The following is a 16,908-nucleotide window of genomic DNA, read 5'->3' on the forward strand; positions in this document are numbered from 1 at the left end:
TTTTGTATTGTTAGTAGTTTCACCGTGTTAGCCAGGATGGTCTTGATCTCCTGACCTCGTGATCTGCCCGCCTCGGCCTCTCAAAGTGCTGGGATTACAGGCGTGAGCCACCACGCCCGGCCAAAAATTTTTAAAGAAGAAAAAAAAAACCTGAAGCAGTACTTACAAATTTATAGCACTGAATGCCTATAGTAGAAAAGAAGAGGCCGGGCGCGGTGGCTCAAGCCTGTAATCCCAGCACTTTGGGAGGCCGAGACGGGTGGATCACGAGGTCAGGAGATCGAGACCATCCTGGCTAACCCGGTGAAACCCCGTCTCTACTAAAAAATACAAAAAACTAGCCGGGCGAGGTGGCGGGCGCCTGTCGTCCCAGCTACTCGGGAGGCTGAGGCAGGAGAATGGCGTGAACCCGGGAAGCGGAGCTTGCAGTGAGCTGAGATCCGGCCACTGCACTCCAGGCTGGGCGACAGAGTGAGACTCCGTCTCAAAAAAAAAAAAAAAAAAGAAAGAAAAGAAGAAAAATCTAAAACCAATGTCCTCAGTTTCCACCTTAACAAACTAGAAAAGAAGAGGAGATTATACTCAAAATAAGCAGAATAAAGGAAATAGTAGATTAAAGCAGAAATCAATTAAGTAGATAACAATGAAGACAGTGAAACCAAGGCTGGTTCTTTGAGAAGATCAATTGCAATTGTATTAGTCAGGATTCTCCAGAGAAACAGAACCATTAGGATATATGTAAATATATAAGAGATTTATCATGAGAATTGGCTTGCACAGTTATGGAGGTCAAGAATTCCCATGATATGCCATTTGTAAGCTGGAGAATCAGGAAAGCTAGGGGTGTTATTCAATCAGAGTCCAAGGGCATGAGAACTAGGGCAGCCAGTGGCATAGCTCCCAGTCTGAGGCCAAAGGCCTGAGAACTAGGGCAGGAAATAGTGTAATCCCAGAGTCCAAAGTCCTGAGAACCAGTACCTCCAGTGTCCTTGAGTGAGTGTCAAGGGCGTAAGATTGATGTCCCAGCTCATGATGAGAAAGAATGTGCCCTTTCTTCACCTTTTTGTTCTATTGAGCCCTCAGTGATTGGATGATGCCTGCACATTGATGAGGACAGATCTTCTTTCCTCAGTCCACCAATTCAAATGCAAGCTCTTCTAGAGACAGCCTCACAGACACACCCAAAAATAATATCTACCAGCTCTCTAACCTAGGCCAGTTGATATGTAACATCAGCCATCACAGGCCAGACATGAGGGCTCATGTCCTTAATCCCAGCACTTTGGGAAGCTGAGGCAGGAGGTTAATTTGAGCCCAGCCTGGCCAACATAGCAAAACACCATCCCAGGCCAGCCATGGTGGCTCACGCCTGTAATCCCAGTGCTTTGGGAGGCTGAGGTGGGCAGATCACTTGAGGTCAGAAGTTCAAGACCAACCTGGCCAGCACAGTGAAACCCCGTCTCTACTAAAACAAAATACAGAAATTAGCCAGGTGTGGTGGCATGCACCTGCAGTCCCAGCTACTTAGGAGGCAGAAGCTGGGGAATTGCTTGAACCCAGGAGGCACAGGTTGCAGTGAGCCGAGATCATGCCACTGTACCCCAGCCTGGGAAATAGACAAGACTCCATCTCAAAAAAAAAAAGAAATTTTTTTAAATAAATAAAACACATCATCCCTACAAAAAAAAAAATTTACCATCACAGCAATAAACCTCCCACTAAAATGAACCGGAAAAAAAAAGGGAGAAAACACAAATAATATCAGAAATGAGAAAAAGGACAATATAGGTTCTATAGAACTAAAAGCATAATAAGGAAACAAGTTTATGTCAATAAATCCTGAAACTTAGATGAAATAGACAAATTTCTGGACAGGTTTGGTGGCTCATGCCTGTAATCTCAGCTCCTGGGAGAGTTAAGGGGTAGGATCGCTTAAGGCCAGAAGTTGGAGACTGGGTAACAAAGTGAGACCCCATTTCTAAAAAAAAAAAAAAAAAAGCCAGGCATGACAGCATGCTCCCGTAGTCTCAGATACTCAGGACGCTGAGATGGAAGAATCGCCTGAGCCCAGGAGTTTGAGACCAGCCTGGGAGACAGAGTGAGACCCCATGTCAAAAAAAAAAAAGGAAAGAAAAGAAACAGATTTTTTTTTAACTGCTTCTTATGGAACAGGGCTACCTCATAGGCAGTATCCCCAAAACAAATTTCTTTCTTTTTTTTTTTTGAAACAGGATCTCACGCTGTCACCTACACTGAAGTGCAATGATGTGATCTCAGCTCACTGCAACCTCTGTTTCCTGGGCCCAAGTGATTCTCCAGCCTCAGCCTCCCATGTTGCGGGGATTACAGGTATAAGCCACCAAAGCCTGACTAATTATATATATATATAATATATATATTTATATATTATATATATTTATATATAATATATGTATTTATATATATATATATATTTTTTTTTTTTTGTAGAGATGACGTTTTACCATGTTGCCCAGGCTGGTCTCAAACTACTGAGCTCAAAGCAATCCACCCATCTCAGCCTCCCAAAGTTCTGGGATAACAGGCATGAGCCACCGTTCCGGGCTGCCAAAACAAATTTCTTGACAGACAAAAACTACCAAAGTTTACTCAAGAAGAAATAGTCCTAAATAGCCATTATCTTTTTTTTTTTTTTCTTTGAGACAGAGTCTCGCCTTTTGGCCAGGCTGAGGTGCAATGGCGCGATCTTGGCTCACTGCAAGCTCCGCCTCCCGGGTTCATGCCATTCTCCTGCCTCAGCCTCCCTAGTAGCTGGGACTACAAGCGCCCGCCACCACGCCCGGCTAATTTTTTGTATTTTTTAGTACCATGTTAGGCAGGAAGGTCTCGATCTCCTGACGTCGTGATCCGTCTGTCTCGGCCTCGCAAAGTGCTGCGATTACAGGCGTGAGCCACCGCGCCCGGCCCTGAATAGCCATAATCTATTAAAGAAATTGAATTTGTAATTTAAAATCTTCCCCTAGAGAAAATCTCAGTGTCAATACCTGCTGTACATAATCCTCAAGTCTATTTACCCTGGTAGATGGGAACAGCACCCAAACCACCTCCATTTGACATTAAAAAACACTTCAACTCCTGAGCTAACTTAAAAATGTATGTTGTTATAAGAAAAGCTAAAAATAACATGCTACAAATTAAGAAAGTGTGCGAGCTAATTATGTTGGCACTGGAGAATTTGCTAAAAGTGAACTCCAGGAATATTTTCAAAAGTGGGTCATCAGACTGACTGGACCCTGTAACATGTAGAAACTGGATCTGAAGAGCTGTCAAAGTTGCCTAGAAAAGAAAATACAGAATGATTGCATTTGTTGGGATGAAATAAAGAAATGTTAGCTGGACCTGGTAGCATTCAGCTATAGTCCTAGAGCTACTTGGGAGTCTGAGGTGGGAGGATTGCTTGAGCCCAGGAGTTGGAGGCAGCAGTGGGCTATGATTGCGTCACTGCACTCCAGCCAGGGTAACAAAGCAAGACCCTTTATCTAAAAAAAAGCAAAAAAAAAAAAAAAAAGGCGGAGGGGTGTTATGACACAGAGTTTCGCTCTTGTTGCCCAGGCTGGACAATGGCATGATCTCGGCTCACCGCAACTTCTGCCGTCCGGGTTCAAGCGATTCTCCTGCCTCAGCCTCCTGAGTAGCTGGGATTACAGGCATTTGCCACCACGCCCGGCTAATTTTGTATTTTTAGTAGACATGGGGTTTCGCCATGTTCGTCAGGCTGATCTTGAACACCCGACCTCAGGTGATCTACCTACCTCTGCCTCCCAAAGGGCTGTGATTACAGGCGTGAGCCACCACATCTGGCCTAAAAGTGGTGTTTTTGGGGGTGTTTTGTCTTGATTTGTTTTGTTTTGCCACCCAGGCTGGAGCACAGTGGCACGATCTAGGCTGATTTTTGTATTTATAGTAGAGACGGGGTTTTTCCATGTTGACCAGGCTGGTCTCGAACTCCTGGCTTCAAGTGATCCACCCGTTTCGGCCTCCCAAAGTGCTGCGATTACATGCGTGAGCCACCTCGCCTGGTGGTTTATACAAACAAATCATTTTCCTCTTTGAAATAAAATACATCTTTTGCTTAAAAAACAGACACTTTTGTGACCTTGTCAAGAACCTTAGCTTTGTGCAGCCTCAGCTGCCTTACTTGTAAACTACATGTTGAAAAGTTGCCTAAAGGCCAATATTATACCAGAGAAGTACTTGTGCTGGCCTGTCAACTCCACGGGCCATAATTCTATGAAACTTGTAATGCTAATGCTAAATCAGGGGTGAAAAATGAAAATCATTGTGAAAACACTGCCATCTTTATACAAAACCCAACCTCCAGCCCGGTGCGGTGGCTCACACCTGAAATCCCAGCACTTTGGGAGGCTGAGGCGGGCGGGTCATCTGGGGTCGGGAGTTCGACACCAGCCTGACCAACATGGAGAAACCCCGTCTCTACTAAAAATACAAAATTAGCCAGGCGTGGTGGCACATGCCTGTAATCCCAGCTACTCAGAAAGGCTGAGGCAGGAGAATCACTTGAACCCGGGAGGCGGAGGTTGCAGTGAACCAAGGACACTGCACTCCAGCCTGGGCAACAACAGTGAAACTCGGTCTCAAAAAACAAACAAACAAACAAACAAAAAACCCAACCTCCAAGTTCCTCCACTTAACATTTTAAAACTCTAGAAAGGAGGGTGGGTCAGCTGGGCACAGTGGCTCATGCCTGTAATCCCAGCATTTTGGGAGGCTGAGGCGGGCAGATCACGAGGTCAGAACCATGCTGGCTAACACGGTGAAACCCCATCTCTACTAAAAATGCAAAAAATTAGCCGGGCATGGTGGCACGTGCCTGTAGTCCCAGCTACTTGGGAGGCTGAGGCAAGAGAATCGCTTGAACCCAGGAGGCAGAAGTTGTAGTGAGCCAAGATCGCGCCACTGCACTCCAGCCTGGGCAACAGAGCGAGACTCCTTAAAAAAAAAAAAAGAAAGGAGGGTGGATCAATCAGGCACCGCAGCTCTGTGCCTCATCCCCCTCCCCACCCCTCTGTTATCAGTCACTCTCCTTGCGGCTCCTCTTCGAGTCCCAGGGAAACATCACTTCCTCCTTTTTAGGCTATGGCCCATCATTTCCCTTAGCATAGCTAAGATGGGTTGGGAGATCCAAAAGGATGTTAGTTTAAATTTTAAAAGTACTGAACATACTCAGTAGCAATGAACACATCTGGTGCCTAGATTGTGTTTTCTAAATACTGTTCTCTGCTAAAAGGAATCAGCGCTTTCTGAAGACCTGGTTGATCTCAAGACTGGGGCAGACAAGGAGAAAGATTAGCCTGAAACATTTTTGTTGTGCCAGGAAATAAGGCAGTGCTGGGAAAAAAAAAAAAAGTAATGTTGGCTGGGTGCGGTGGCTCACACCTGTAATGCCTGCACTTTGGGAGGCCAAGGTGGTTGGATCACTTGAGGTCAGGAGTTTGAGACCAGCCTGGCCAACATGGTGAAGCCCCATCTGTACTAAAAAATACAAAAATTGGCCAGGCGCGGTGTCTCACACCTGTAATCCCAGCACTTTGGGAGGCCAAGGCAGGCGGATCACAAGGTCAGGAGATGGAGACCATCCTGGCTAACACGGTGAAACCCCATCTCTACTGAAAATATGAAAACAAAAAATTAGCCAGGTGTGGTGGTGGGCACCTGTAGTCCCAGCTACTCGGGAGGCTGAGGCAGGAGAATGGCATGAACCCAGGAGGTGGAGCTTGCAGTGAGCCGAGATCGTGCCACTGCACTCCAGCCTGGGCGACAGAGTGAGACCCTGTCTCAAAAACAAACAAACAAGCAAAAAAAAAAAAAAAAAAAATTAGCCAGGCACGGTGGCGGGTACCTGTAATCCCAGCTACTCAGGAGGCTGAGGCAGGAGAACTGTTTGAACCCAGAAGGCAGAGGTTGCAGTGAGCCAAGATCGTGCCACTGCATGTCAGCCTAAGTGACAGAGCTAGACTGTGTCTCAAAAAAAGTAATAATAATAATGTCAAAAGACATGGAAGTGCCAGGTGACTCATGCCTGTAGTCACAGCACTTCGGGAGGCCAAAGTGGCAGGATCACTTAAGGCCAGGAGTTGGAGACTGGCCTGGGCAACATCGTGAGATCCTGTCTTCACACACACACACACACACACACACACACACACACAAATTTTTTAAAAGACATGGAAGCCAGATTAAAGGGGCTCCCTCTGGTCAAAACTGGAATAATTTGAGCATTAAAATAAGAATTGAAATTAATTATAATCTATTGAATAAAACCAGAGTCCATATTGATAATACACATGAATCAAAAAGGAGTGAGGAGGGCTCTTTTTTATAGTCTAATGCCAAATGATAAAAACAGAGGGAACGCTGGAGTTACAAAATCACCATTGTGCAACTATTATGATAAAAATTGGCTAGGGGCCGGGTGCAGTGGCTCACACCTGTAATCCCAACACTTTGGGAGGCCGAGGTGGGTGGATGACTTGAGGTCAAGAGTTCGAGACCAGCCTGGCCAACATGGTGAAACCCCATCTCTACTAAAAATTAAAAAAAAAAAAAAAATAGCCGGGCATGGTGGTGCACGCCCACAGTCCCAGCTACTTGGGAGGCTGAAGCAGGAGAATCACTTGAGTCCAGGAGGCGGAGCTTACAGTGAGCCGAGACTGCGCCACTGCACTGCAGCCTGGGTGACAGAGCGATACTCTATCTCGATAAACAAACAAACAAATAAATAAATAGTTGGCTAGGGCAAAATCATGAATGGATACTGATGCAGGGCAGGCAAGTCCCATAGTAGGGCTTAGCCCATGAGGGTCTGTGGCTTCACCCAGGAAAGAGGGCAAGCTGGTGGTAGGGTAGAAGAAAACAGCCTTATTGAAGTGACAGTGTTACAGCTCTGTGACTGCTCTGCAGAGCAGGGCTACCCCATCGGCAGTGTGCTGAGAGTAGCAGCTTAGGGCAGCTCTGCAGTCATATTCACACCTACTTTTAATTACACGTAGATTAAGGAGTGGTTTATGCAGAAATTTCTAGGGAATTAGTAACTTTTGGGTCATCGGGTCGTTACCATGGGAAAGGGTGGTAACTCCTAGGTGTTGTTGCCATGGCAATGGTAAACTGACATGGCACACTTGGGGGTGTGTGTCTTATGGAAAGCTGCTTCTGCCCCATTCCTGTTTTAGCTAATCTTCAATTTGGTCCAGTGCCCAAGCCCTGCCTCTGGAATCGAGTCCCGCTTCCTATCTCAATGCTAAATCTAGGTGGGGAAAGCTGAACTGGGCAGGGTTATTTGCATGATCTCAAAGCGTCTCCCTACAGATTATTTACAAATTGTTACAAGTTCACAAGTTACAAAATAGTAACTATATATCATGGAGAAACCAGACAACATCATTAGCAAGTTCGACCTTGATTAAATTAACATCACCAGTAAGGAGCAGGTAGACATTGTAGGGCTTGGGTTGGGCTTTCCCTTAAAAGAACACAACACAATTTATGTTGTATTTCAGGTCAGATGCGTAACTTAAACCCGGTCATGAGCAAACATCAGGAAAACACAAATTGATGAACATTCTATACAATAGCTGGATTTTTTTTTAATGTCAGTGTCATTAATGACAAAGAAAGGCTGAGGAAGTATTTTAGATCAAAGGAGACAAACAGCAATGACAACAAAATGCAATCCATGCTGGGGAACTGGGCCTTGTGCTGGAGGGGGAAGTGCTACCAAGGGTGTTATTGGGACAGTTGACAATGGTGGAATATGAACTTTATAATGTCAATGTTAAATTTCCTGTATTTGATCATTGTACCATAATATATATTTTGTTAATTTTAGAGACAGGGTCTTGCTCTGTTGCCCAGGATGGAGTGCAGTGGCTCAATCATAGCTCACTGCAGCTTCAAACTCCTAGGCTCAAGCAATCCTCCCACCTCAGCCTCCCGAGTAGCTGGGACTATAGGAGCATGCCACCATGCTGGGCTAACTTATTTTTTATGTTTTTATAGAAATAGGGTCTTGCTGTGTTGTCCAGGCTGATTTTGAACTCCTGGAGTCAAGGGATACTCCCACCTCAGCCTCTCAAAGCACTGGGATTGCAAGTGTGAGCCACCTTGCCTAGCCTGTACCATGATTTTTTTTTTTGAGACAGAGTCTCACTCTGTCGCCCAGGCTGGAGTGCAGTGGCGTGATCTCGGCTCACTGCAACCTCCACCTCCAGGGTTTAAGGGATTTTCCTGCCTCAGCCTCCCAAGTACCTGGGATTACAGGAATATGCCACTACATCCGGCTAAACCTGTACCATGATTATTTAAGAGAATATTCTTGCTATTGAGAAATAGGCATTATAGTATTAAGAGATAAAGGGTCATAATATATGCACTGACTCTCAAATGATTCAGAAAAAAATGAGTATAATGCATTTAGAGAGAGAATGACAAAGCAAATTTGTCAAAATGTGAGAAATGGATAAATCTGGGTAAAGAGTATATGGGAGGTATCTGTAACTAAGAATAATTACAAGAATGCAACTTTTCTTTTTTTTTTTTTTTTTTGAGACGGAGTCTCGCTCTGCCAGAATGCAACTTTTCTATAAGTTTGAAATTATTTCAAAATAAAAAGATGTTGACTATAGTCCTCTGCTGTACCAGCTGAGCTATTGAAGGATGCTATAAAAAAGGTTTTTAAAAGGCACATAAACAGAAGAGAAAGAGCCAAATGAGGACTAGGGTGTATAAGGACAGTTCCAAGTGTCCAGTCAAATTCTGACTTTAGCTTGTTCTCTTTTATCTACTTTTTTTTTTTTTTTTTTTGACAGTTTTGCACTTGTTACCCAGACTGGGTTGCAATGGTGCGATCTTGGTTCACCACAACCTCCACCTCCCAGGTTCAAGCGATTCTCCTACCTCAGCCTCCTGAGTAGCTGGGATTTATCTACTTTCTTAAAAGGGCTCTTACTCTCAACCTCAGAGAGCTGCTATGACATCATAGGTACCCCACCCAGCTTCTTACCTTCCCAGGTCCTGGCCTTCCACCCTGTGAAGGGCACCATCTTCCTTCCCCAGGCAAGGGGAGGCTGGTCCCTAGGTGCTAGAGACTAGGATACTTTGATGCCTTTGCTCTTACCGAAACCAAAATCAAAACCAAACGACAACAAAAAATAATTCTAACATTGCAACCCACTCAGGCGTTTCCAATGCCTTTATTTTCCTATTTGAGGGAAATATCATTTCCCCAGACCAAGGGCAAGATGGGTGACTAAACCTGGGAATGGCCTCAACCTTCCTGCAAGCAGTAGATCCACAGCACATGGTTAATAATTTATGCTATTAAGGTTAGGCTACTAAGGCTATTAAGGTGTACAGTCCTAACGGACACACCTATGAATTAGATACACCTGTCAACAGAAGCCGGTCAGATCCATAGTTAAGAACCAGAGCAAGATGGTCTGAGTTTAGTTTCTGACTCCACCACTTACAAGTTGTGTGAACGGTTGGGTGCAGCGGCTCTGCCGGGAATCCTGGCCCTTGGAAGGTTGAGGCTGGAGGGTTGCTTTGAGCCCAGGAGTTTGAGACCAGCCTGGGCAACATAGCCAGACCCTGTCTCAATTTTATTTTAGTTTTTAAAAAGTTGTATGACTGAGAGCAAACCAGCTAGTTTCCGAAGCTCATGAACCATTCACTCAACAAAGTAACCACCTCGTAAGCACCAGGCAGTATTTTGGGAGGTAGCAAAATGTAAGCTCTCTGCTCTCAGAGCTTACATTCCAGTTAGATGAGACAGAAACTTTAAAAATAAATAATTAAAATATAGAGTGTAACTTTATTGAATCCAGAGAGTCTGAGGCTGAATTTTGGGAAAGGAGAAAAGAAACATCAGTTTTATAAAGTTGAAAGAAAGAAAAAAAAAAAAAAACAAGTGATTAACTGATTTTATGTTCTGTTCTTCTGGTCTTCTCTTTAAAATATTTCTCAAATGGAGATGATTCAAGGAATTTGAAGATTTTATTTTTGTTTTTGCTTTCTGGCTTTGCTTTGAGTAGAAAATAAGGCTTTTTTTTTCTATATTTGAGACATTTTGCAGATACACAGAATCCTTTAAGAGTAGAGTTTGGAGTTTACATTGAAGGTGTCAAAAATTCTACTATTAGAGGAAATTAAAATACCATTCATAATGAGAATAACAACTTTATAGGGGAATTACTAGCAATTTATGAAAGGCTTTTTTTCTCCAAATGGTCAAAAGAATTGCGTCGGAGATTTGGATGTTCTTTTGCTATGGTTCGTACAGTCTGTATTTGCTCTTCAAATAACTTTGGATGACTTTTACATGGCCACATTACTGTTTCCATAAATGATATTTTTAGGAATTGGAAATAACAAAAAGTTCTGGTAGACTTGCCACTTGTCCTTAATAACTTGTGTAGCTAAACGTCTCTTTCCCAAAAAGTGATTGAGAAACAGTATCAGCTAGGATTTTAAATGTTAAATGGATGGGCTGGGCACGGTGGCTCACACCTGTAATCCCAGCACTTTGGGAAGCCGAGGCGGATGGATCACTTGAGGTCATGAGTTTGAGACTAGCCTGGCCAACATGGTGAAACCCCATTTCTACTAAAAATACAAAAATTAGCCGGGCATGGTAGCATGCACCTGTAATCCCAGCTACTCGGTAGGCTGAGGCCAGAGAATCACTTGAACCCGGGAGGCGGAGGTTGCAGTGAGCAGAGATCATGCCATTGTACTCCAGCTTGGGCAACAAGAGTGAAACTCCATCTCAAAAAAAAAAAAGTTGGCTGGGCTCAGTGGCTCATGCCTGTAATCCCAGCACTTTGGGAGGCCGAGGCAGGTGGATCACAAGGTCAGGAGATCGAGACCATCCTGGCTAACACGGTGAAACCCCATCTCTACTAAAAATACAAAAAATTAGCCGGGCGTGGCTGCAGGCACCTGTAGTCCCAGCTACTTGGGAGCTGAGGCAGGAGAATGGCGTGAACCTGGGAGGCGGAGCTTGCAGTGAGCCGAGATTGCGCCACTGCACTCCAGCCTGGGTGACAGAGCAAGACACTGTCCCCTGCCCAAAAAAAAACGTTAAATGGATGTTTTTATGTAAGACAGTAAGAAAACCACAGGACATGCAGTGGTTTGGTTGCTGGTTAGTTGTCATTATCATTAACTTTTCTATTGTTTAAATTTCAGAAGAAAAATCTTTGTGTGCATGTTAAGATTTTTCGAGATTGATAATTACATAAGGCTCTGGTCTCAAGATCCAATCCGTGTCCATTTTGTTTCAATGTCACCAAAGAAAAATTGATTATAGGGTGATTCTGCTTTTTCTCTCCCATTAAAGGTTTTCAGGGGAAAAAAAAATTGTTCCTCTCTTACCATCTTTTTATTTCACTTTTTTGAGATAAATTCTCACGCTGTTACTCAGGCTGGAGTGCTGATGCAATCACAGCTCACTGCAGCCTCAACCTCCTGGGCCCAAGCAATTTTACCACCTCCTCTGAAACAGCTGAGACCACAGGTGTACACCATCATGTCTGGCTAATTAAAAAAAAAAATTTTTTTTTAGAGATGGGTCTTGCTATGTTGCCCAGGCTGGTCTTGAACTCCCGGGCTCAAGCGATTCTCCCACCTCAGCCTCACAAAGTGCTAGGATTATAGGCCTGAGCCACCATACCCAGCCATATCTTGTTTAAAAAAAAAAAATAAAGTTCTCCATTATTTGATTGAATGTTTTTTTGTGCTTCGTTTTTTGAGACAGTCTTGCTCTGTCGCCCAGGCTACGGTGCAATGGCGTATCTCAGCTCACTGTAAGCTCCATTTCCTGGATTCAAGCAATTCTCCCACCTCAGCCTTCCAAGTAGCTGGGATTACAGGCACCCGCCATCATGCATGCCTGGCTAATTTCTGTATTTTTAGTAGAGACGGGGTTTCATGCCTCGGCCTCCCAAAGTGCTGGGATTACAGACGTGAGCCACCGTGCTTGGCTGGTTGAATGTTCATAAATTTCAAAAACATACCAAAAGAATGCACTTGAAATTTTAACTTTATTATTTTCCCATTACAAAAGTAATGCATATTGATTACATAATAAAAGGGAAGGAGCTCAAAACATATAAAGGAGTCTATGCTTTTTTATTTTGTTTTTTTAAAGGAGTCTGTTTTAAAATTGCCTATTACCCTATTCCAGGGAAAACTATTAACATTTTGCCATATTTCATTTTATCAGTCTTTTCCTATGTATTTTTGAACATAGCTCAAATATTACTGTATATAAGGTCTTATATTCAGCTTTTTCAACATAAATTAAAGTTATTTTTATGTCAATAAAAATTATCTTTGTAAACATAATTTTAATGGCAAAATGACATTCCATCATACAGACATACTATAATTTATTTAAACACTCTCCTAAAATCAAATATTTAGTTAGGAGAAGGAGTTAGTAAGTCAAAGCATATAAACATTGTGCAGATCACTGTGGCCTAGAAAGGCTGTTCTTTTTTTTTTTTTTTTTTTTTTTGAGACGGAGTCTCGTTCTGTTGCCCAGCCTGGAGTGCAGGGGTGCAATCTCGGCTCACTGCAACCTCTGCCTCCTGGGTTCAAGCAATTCTGCCTCAGCCTCCCGAGTAGCTGGGATGACAGGCGCATGCCACCATGCTAGGCTAGTTTTTGTATATTTAGTAGAGACAGGGTTTCACCTTATTGGCCAGGCTGGTCTCGAACTCCTGACCTCAAGTGATCCACCTGCCTCGGCCTCCCAAAATGCTGGGATTACAGGCATGAGCCACCGTGCCCGGCCTCAAAGGCTGTTCTTGAGAGCACAGGGAGGAAATGCAGCGACTCTGCAGGTGAGGGGTGGTATCAAGGCTGGCAGCAAGGAGAAGGCTCACAGGTCCTGGCCTAGTCGCTCCAGCTCGTTGAGGAGGAAGTCCATATCAGCACAGGTCAGCGCAGGGTTGGCCACAACCACACGGAAGAAGTTACCCCGGGTTCCGTGGGGCTGGTAGCCAATCATCATGGAGCCCTCCTTCACCATGCGCTCCTTGAGCACGGGGGCCACCTGTGGGAAGGTGGAGAGAGATTCCAGTTGCAGCCTGGGGTCGGCTGACAGGTAGGCTGGTTTCTTGTCCTGCCAGGCTTTCAGAGGTGCTTTCCCCTCCCACCCAGCCACCTTCTAGGGGTAGCATACATTGGTCAGACCTTGACCTTGGCCTCAGTTTACCTTTTCTGTCATATCTAACCTGCTTGGCCTTCTCTATCTTCTGCTTTTCTCCCCATTTCTCCCATCTCCAAGAAATCTGTCATGTGGGCCATTTTCTGCCAAATCTTGACTTTCTCTTGATTCCTAACACTGCTTTAGTCTAACTTCAAGCCTTGGTCATCTAAGGCTTAGTCAACACCTTCTTCTCCCCTCTCTTAATTCCTGTAATATTTTTGATAATATTAATCTGTGCCCTGTGATCTAGCAAGTAATTTACAAAATTGCCTTGAACACATTGCTTCCAAATAGTAACTCTTGTTTTATAATAACAACTCCATCAGGGCAAGAACATTTGTCCTTTCGGATCATCTGCAGCACCTAGTACTACTCTATCTTTAGGGACCAGGATATAACACAGCTCCTTGCCTCCAGGTGGCACTTCTAGACTGGCCTTCCCGGGTTGCTCTGTCCCCAGCACGGGTGATAAAGCTCTTCCATGATCTTTCTGCCTCATATCTGTCCTGGGCCTGAGTTCCCAGCCCAATTGCCAGCACAGGGCTCTGTGTACTGCACACTGGTAACTTCTCTGACTTCTCCTGTAACACCCCTCGCTGCTTCTTACTTACCAGAAACATACCTTCCTCCCCATCCCCAACCCTACCCCTACCCAAAAGACAGCGTCCCTGCCTCAGAGCAAGAGACCAGCAAGGGGACCTGCCATGCCACTCCCAGCCAGCAGGGGGCAGAAGCGCATCAGGTCCCTAAGGGGAAAGCAGAGCGGCAGAGCACGCCTACCTTGGACAGCCTCTCGTGGTAATCTGGACTGTCCTGCTTCCCTCGCAGGCTGGGGGGTACGAACCAGAAACACACATTGACGAACTCAGGCTGAGAGGAATGAGAAAGAGGAAGGTGTATGCTGAGGAAGGGGGACCGTTTTCCCTCTCCCTGCCCTTTTTCCTCCACTAGGGCTTTAGTTGGGGTTAGGGAGCTGCAAAAGAGCTGGGCGGGGGCAGGTGCCACAAAAGAGAAGGGGGTCCTACCTCCATGACTAGCTCCAACCCTTCCCGCTTCTTTATTTCCTCTACCAGGTACCTGTGAACAGTGAGAAACCATAGGCGGGGAGGAAAAGCAGAGATCCAGAGACAAAAGAGGCCTACTTAGAATGAGCCACAGAGAGACCGAGAGAAAAATAATCCCGGGGAGCAGGAAAGGGGGAGGGGCAGTGACCCAGGAGAGGGGAACAGGGACGACCCCCCACACACCCCCACTCCACCCGCCTACCGGGCAAGGGCAAAGGCCTGGTCGATGCGCCGTTCCAGCCCTTGATCGCCCTGTGCCTTCCACATGAGCCACAGCTTCAGACAGTCCACACGGCGGCCACACTGCACTACCTTGTCTCCCGTGTCCAGAGCCACATCGTAGAACTTGTCCTGCTGGAAAAGGTAGCTGGCCTGGGACCCATGGCAGCGCTTGAGCAGGTTCTGTGTGGGGGTGAGGAGATTGTCAGACCCTACCCTCTCCACCGAGGCTTTCCTCCAGGGCTGCACTGTGGGGGTCTTAGCTCAGGACACCCTTTTCTTTCCCTGGAACCAGGCGGCACTGCTGGGATGGCTGCCTGCTGGCTCCAACCTTCTTTGGGTTTCCTCTCAGTACCCAGGGTTCTTCCTAAACTCTGATGGCAACTTCAAGCTAGAAACTCCAGGATACCTCTGACTCCAACTTCAAACTGGAAACTTTTCCCTTTGAAAACAGGACCCCGGGGGAGTGAAGGAGCCTAATACAGGATAGGGTGGTAGCAGAGATGCAGCTTCAGAAGGGATGGTAAGGAGAATAGAGAAAGGCCTGAACTTTATCTAAGGTAGGATAGAGAAGGCAGAGCTCCAGAGACAGGTGGGGCTGGTGCAGGGGCAGGGGCAGACCCACCGAGGTATCCTGGAGAAGAAGTGCAGAGCATTGCAGGCCTGCCGCGAGGAGCTTGTGGGGATTCCAGGCCACAGAGTCAGCCCTGGATGGGGTGGAGCAAAGGCAGGTCAGTGGCTCCTCCTCCAGCTGCCCAACCAGAGCCCCTCCTCCTTTTCCAGGACCCCAGTAAAGGTGCTTTGGTCTCACCCTCACCCCGGCATCAGGAAGAATTGCCATGTCTGACCTCCCAGCTCCAATCAATCCTCTCCAGTCCCCCTCCCCTCAGCCTCCTTCCCCAGCCATGTTAAACTCCCTAGTCCATGATGATTCTCTGGACCAATGGTTTGAAGGGTGGGATTTGGGAAGAAGGGGACTGTATGCACCTCTGGATCCCATCCAGGAGATGCCTGTGTGTCTGTGACAGCAGGACGCTCCCACCCCAGGCAGCCTGTGGAGCAGGAGGAACAACGTGGGCCTTGGCCTTGGCTCAGCCCACCCCACCGCACCCCCAAGCCCAAGTCCCACTCACATCCACATGCAGCCAGAGCCCATGACGCTGGCACACATCAGCAATTGCCTCCAGGGGGTCAAAGGCCCCTAGCACAGTGGTGCCAGAGGTGGCACTGACCAGGAACGGCACAGCACCCTGTTGCCAAAATGTAGAGGGAGAAAGATGTAAAGTCATCTCAAAAGCAACTCAGAGCCTGGTGCTGGGCCCAGCTCTAAGCTCTTTGCATGCCTAAAATGGCCCATTTCAACCTCACAACAATGTGTTACTGTCCTTTTTAATGTGCAGTCAGGGACACTGAGATTCAAAAATCCAAGCAGAAGCTCCAGAGATGGACTTTGAACCTAGGTTTTTATTTCCAAAGCTCATACTCTCAAAAAACTTGAATGTTTTACTGGCACATCCAATGCTACTGAAAAAGGCATAGTGGCTCACACCTATAATCTCGACACTTTGGGAGGCCAAGGCAGGATTGCCTGAGGCCAGAAGTTCAAGACCAGCCTGGGCAACACAGCAAGACCTCACCTCTAAAAAAAAAATTTTTTTTTTAATTAGTCAAGTGTAGTGGCGCATACCTGTAGTCCCAGCTACTCAGGAGGCTGAGATGGCAGGATTGCTTCAGCCCAGAAGTTTGAGGTTACAGTGAGCTATGATTGTGCCACTGCACTCCAGCCTGGGCAACAGAATGAAACTCTGTCTCAAAAAATATAAACAAACAGGCCAGGCACAGTAGCTCAGGCCTGTAATCCCAGCACTTTGGGAGGTGGAAGCCGAGGCAGAGGCATGAGAATCGCTTGAACCCGGGAGGCAGAGGTTGCACTGAGCCAAGATCGCACCATTGTACTCCAGCTTGGGCAAAAGATCACGATTCTGTCTTAAAATAAATAAATAGGGCCGGGCGCGGTGGCTCAAGCCTGTAATCCCAGCACTTTGGGAGGCCGAGACGGGCGGATCACGAGGTCAGGAGATTGAGACCATCCTGGCTAACACGGTGAAACCCCGTCTCTACTAAAAAAAAATACAAAAAACTAGCCGGGCGAGGTGGCGGGCACCTGTAGTCCCAGCTACTCGGGAGGCTGAGGCGGGAGAATGGCGTGAACCCGGGAGGCGGAGCTTGCAGTGAGCTGAGATCCGGCCACTGCACTCCAGCCTGGGCCACAGAGCGAGACTCCGTCTCAAAAAAAAAAAATAATAATAATAAATAAATAAATAAATAGGCTGGGCGCGGTGGTTCACACCTGTA

The 16,908-nt window shown here is 46.1% G+C and overlaps 1 protein-coding gene across 4 annotated transcripts in view; it reads right to left on the bottom strand.

Moving 5' to 3' along the window:
- Window positions 1-12,079: 12,079 nt before the first annotated feature.
- Window positions 12,080-16,908, bottom strand: part of CSAD (cysteine sulfinic acid decarboxylase) — a 33,454-nt gene continuing 28,625 nt past the window's right edge. For all 4 annotated transcript variants that reach the window (XM_025402874.1, XM_025402875.1, XM_025402876.1 and 1 more), the window contains 7 exons: window positions 15,687-15,803; window positions 15,541-15,605; window positions 15,179-15,260; window positions 14,537-14,736; window positions 14,296-14,347; window positions 14,051-14,140; window positions 12,080-13,114 (listed from right to left, as the gene is read on the bottom strand). In XM_025402874.1, the coding sequence (XP_025258659.1) occupies window positions 12,941-13,114; window positions 14,051-14,140; window positions 14,296-14,347; window positions 14,537-14,736; window positions 15,179-15,260; window positions 15,541-15,605; window positions 15,687-15,803 (780 nt within the window). In that variant the 3' untranslated portion in view covers window positions 12,080-12,940. The remainder of the gene's footprint in view (window positions 13,115-14,050; window positions 14,141-14,295; window positions 14,348-14,536; window positions 14,737-15,178; window positions 15,261-15,540; window positions 15,606-15,686; window positions 15,804-16,908) is intronic.

The sequence above is a fragment of the Theropithecus gelada genome, chromosome 11, assembly GCF_003255815.1.
Source record: "Theropithecus gelada isolate Dixy chromosome 11, Tgel_1.0, whole genome shotgun sequence".
In the NCBI taxonomy this organism is placed as follows: domain Eukaryota; kingdom Metazoa; phylum Chordata; class Mammalia; order Primates; family Cercopithecidae; genus Theropithecus; species Theropithecus gelada.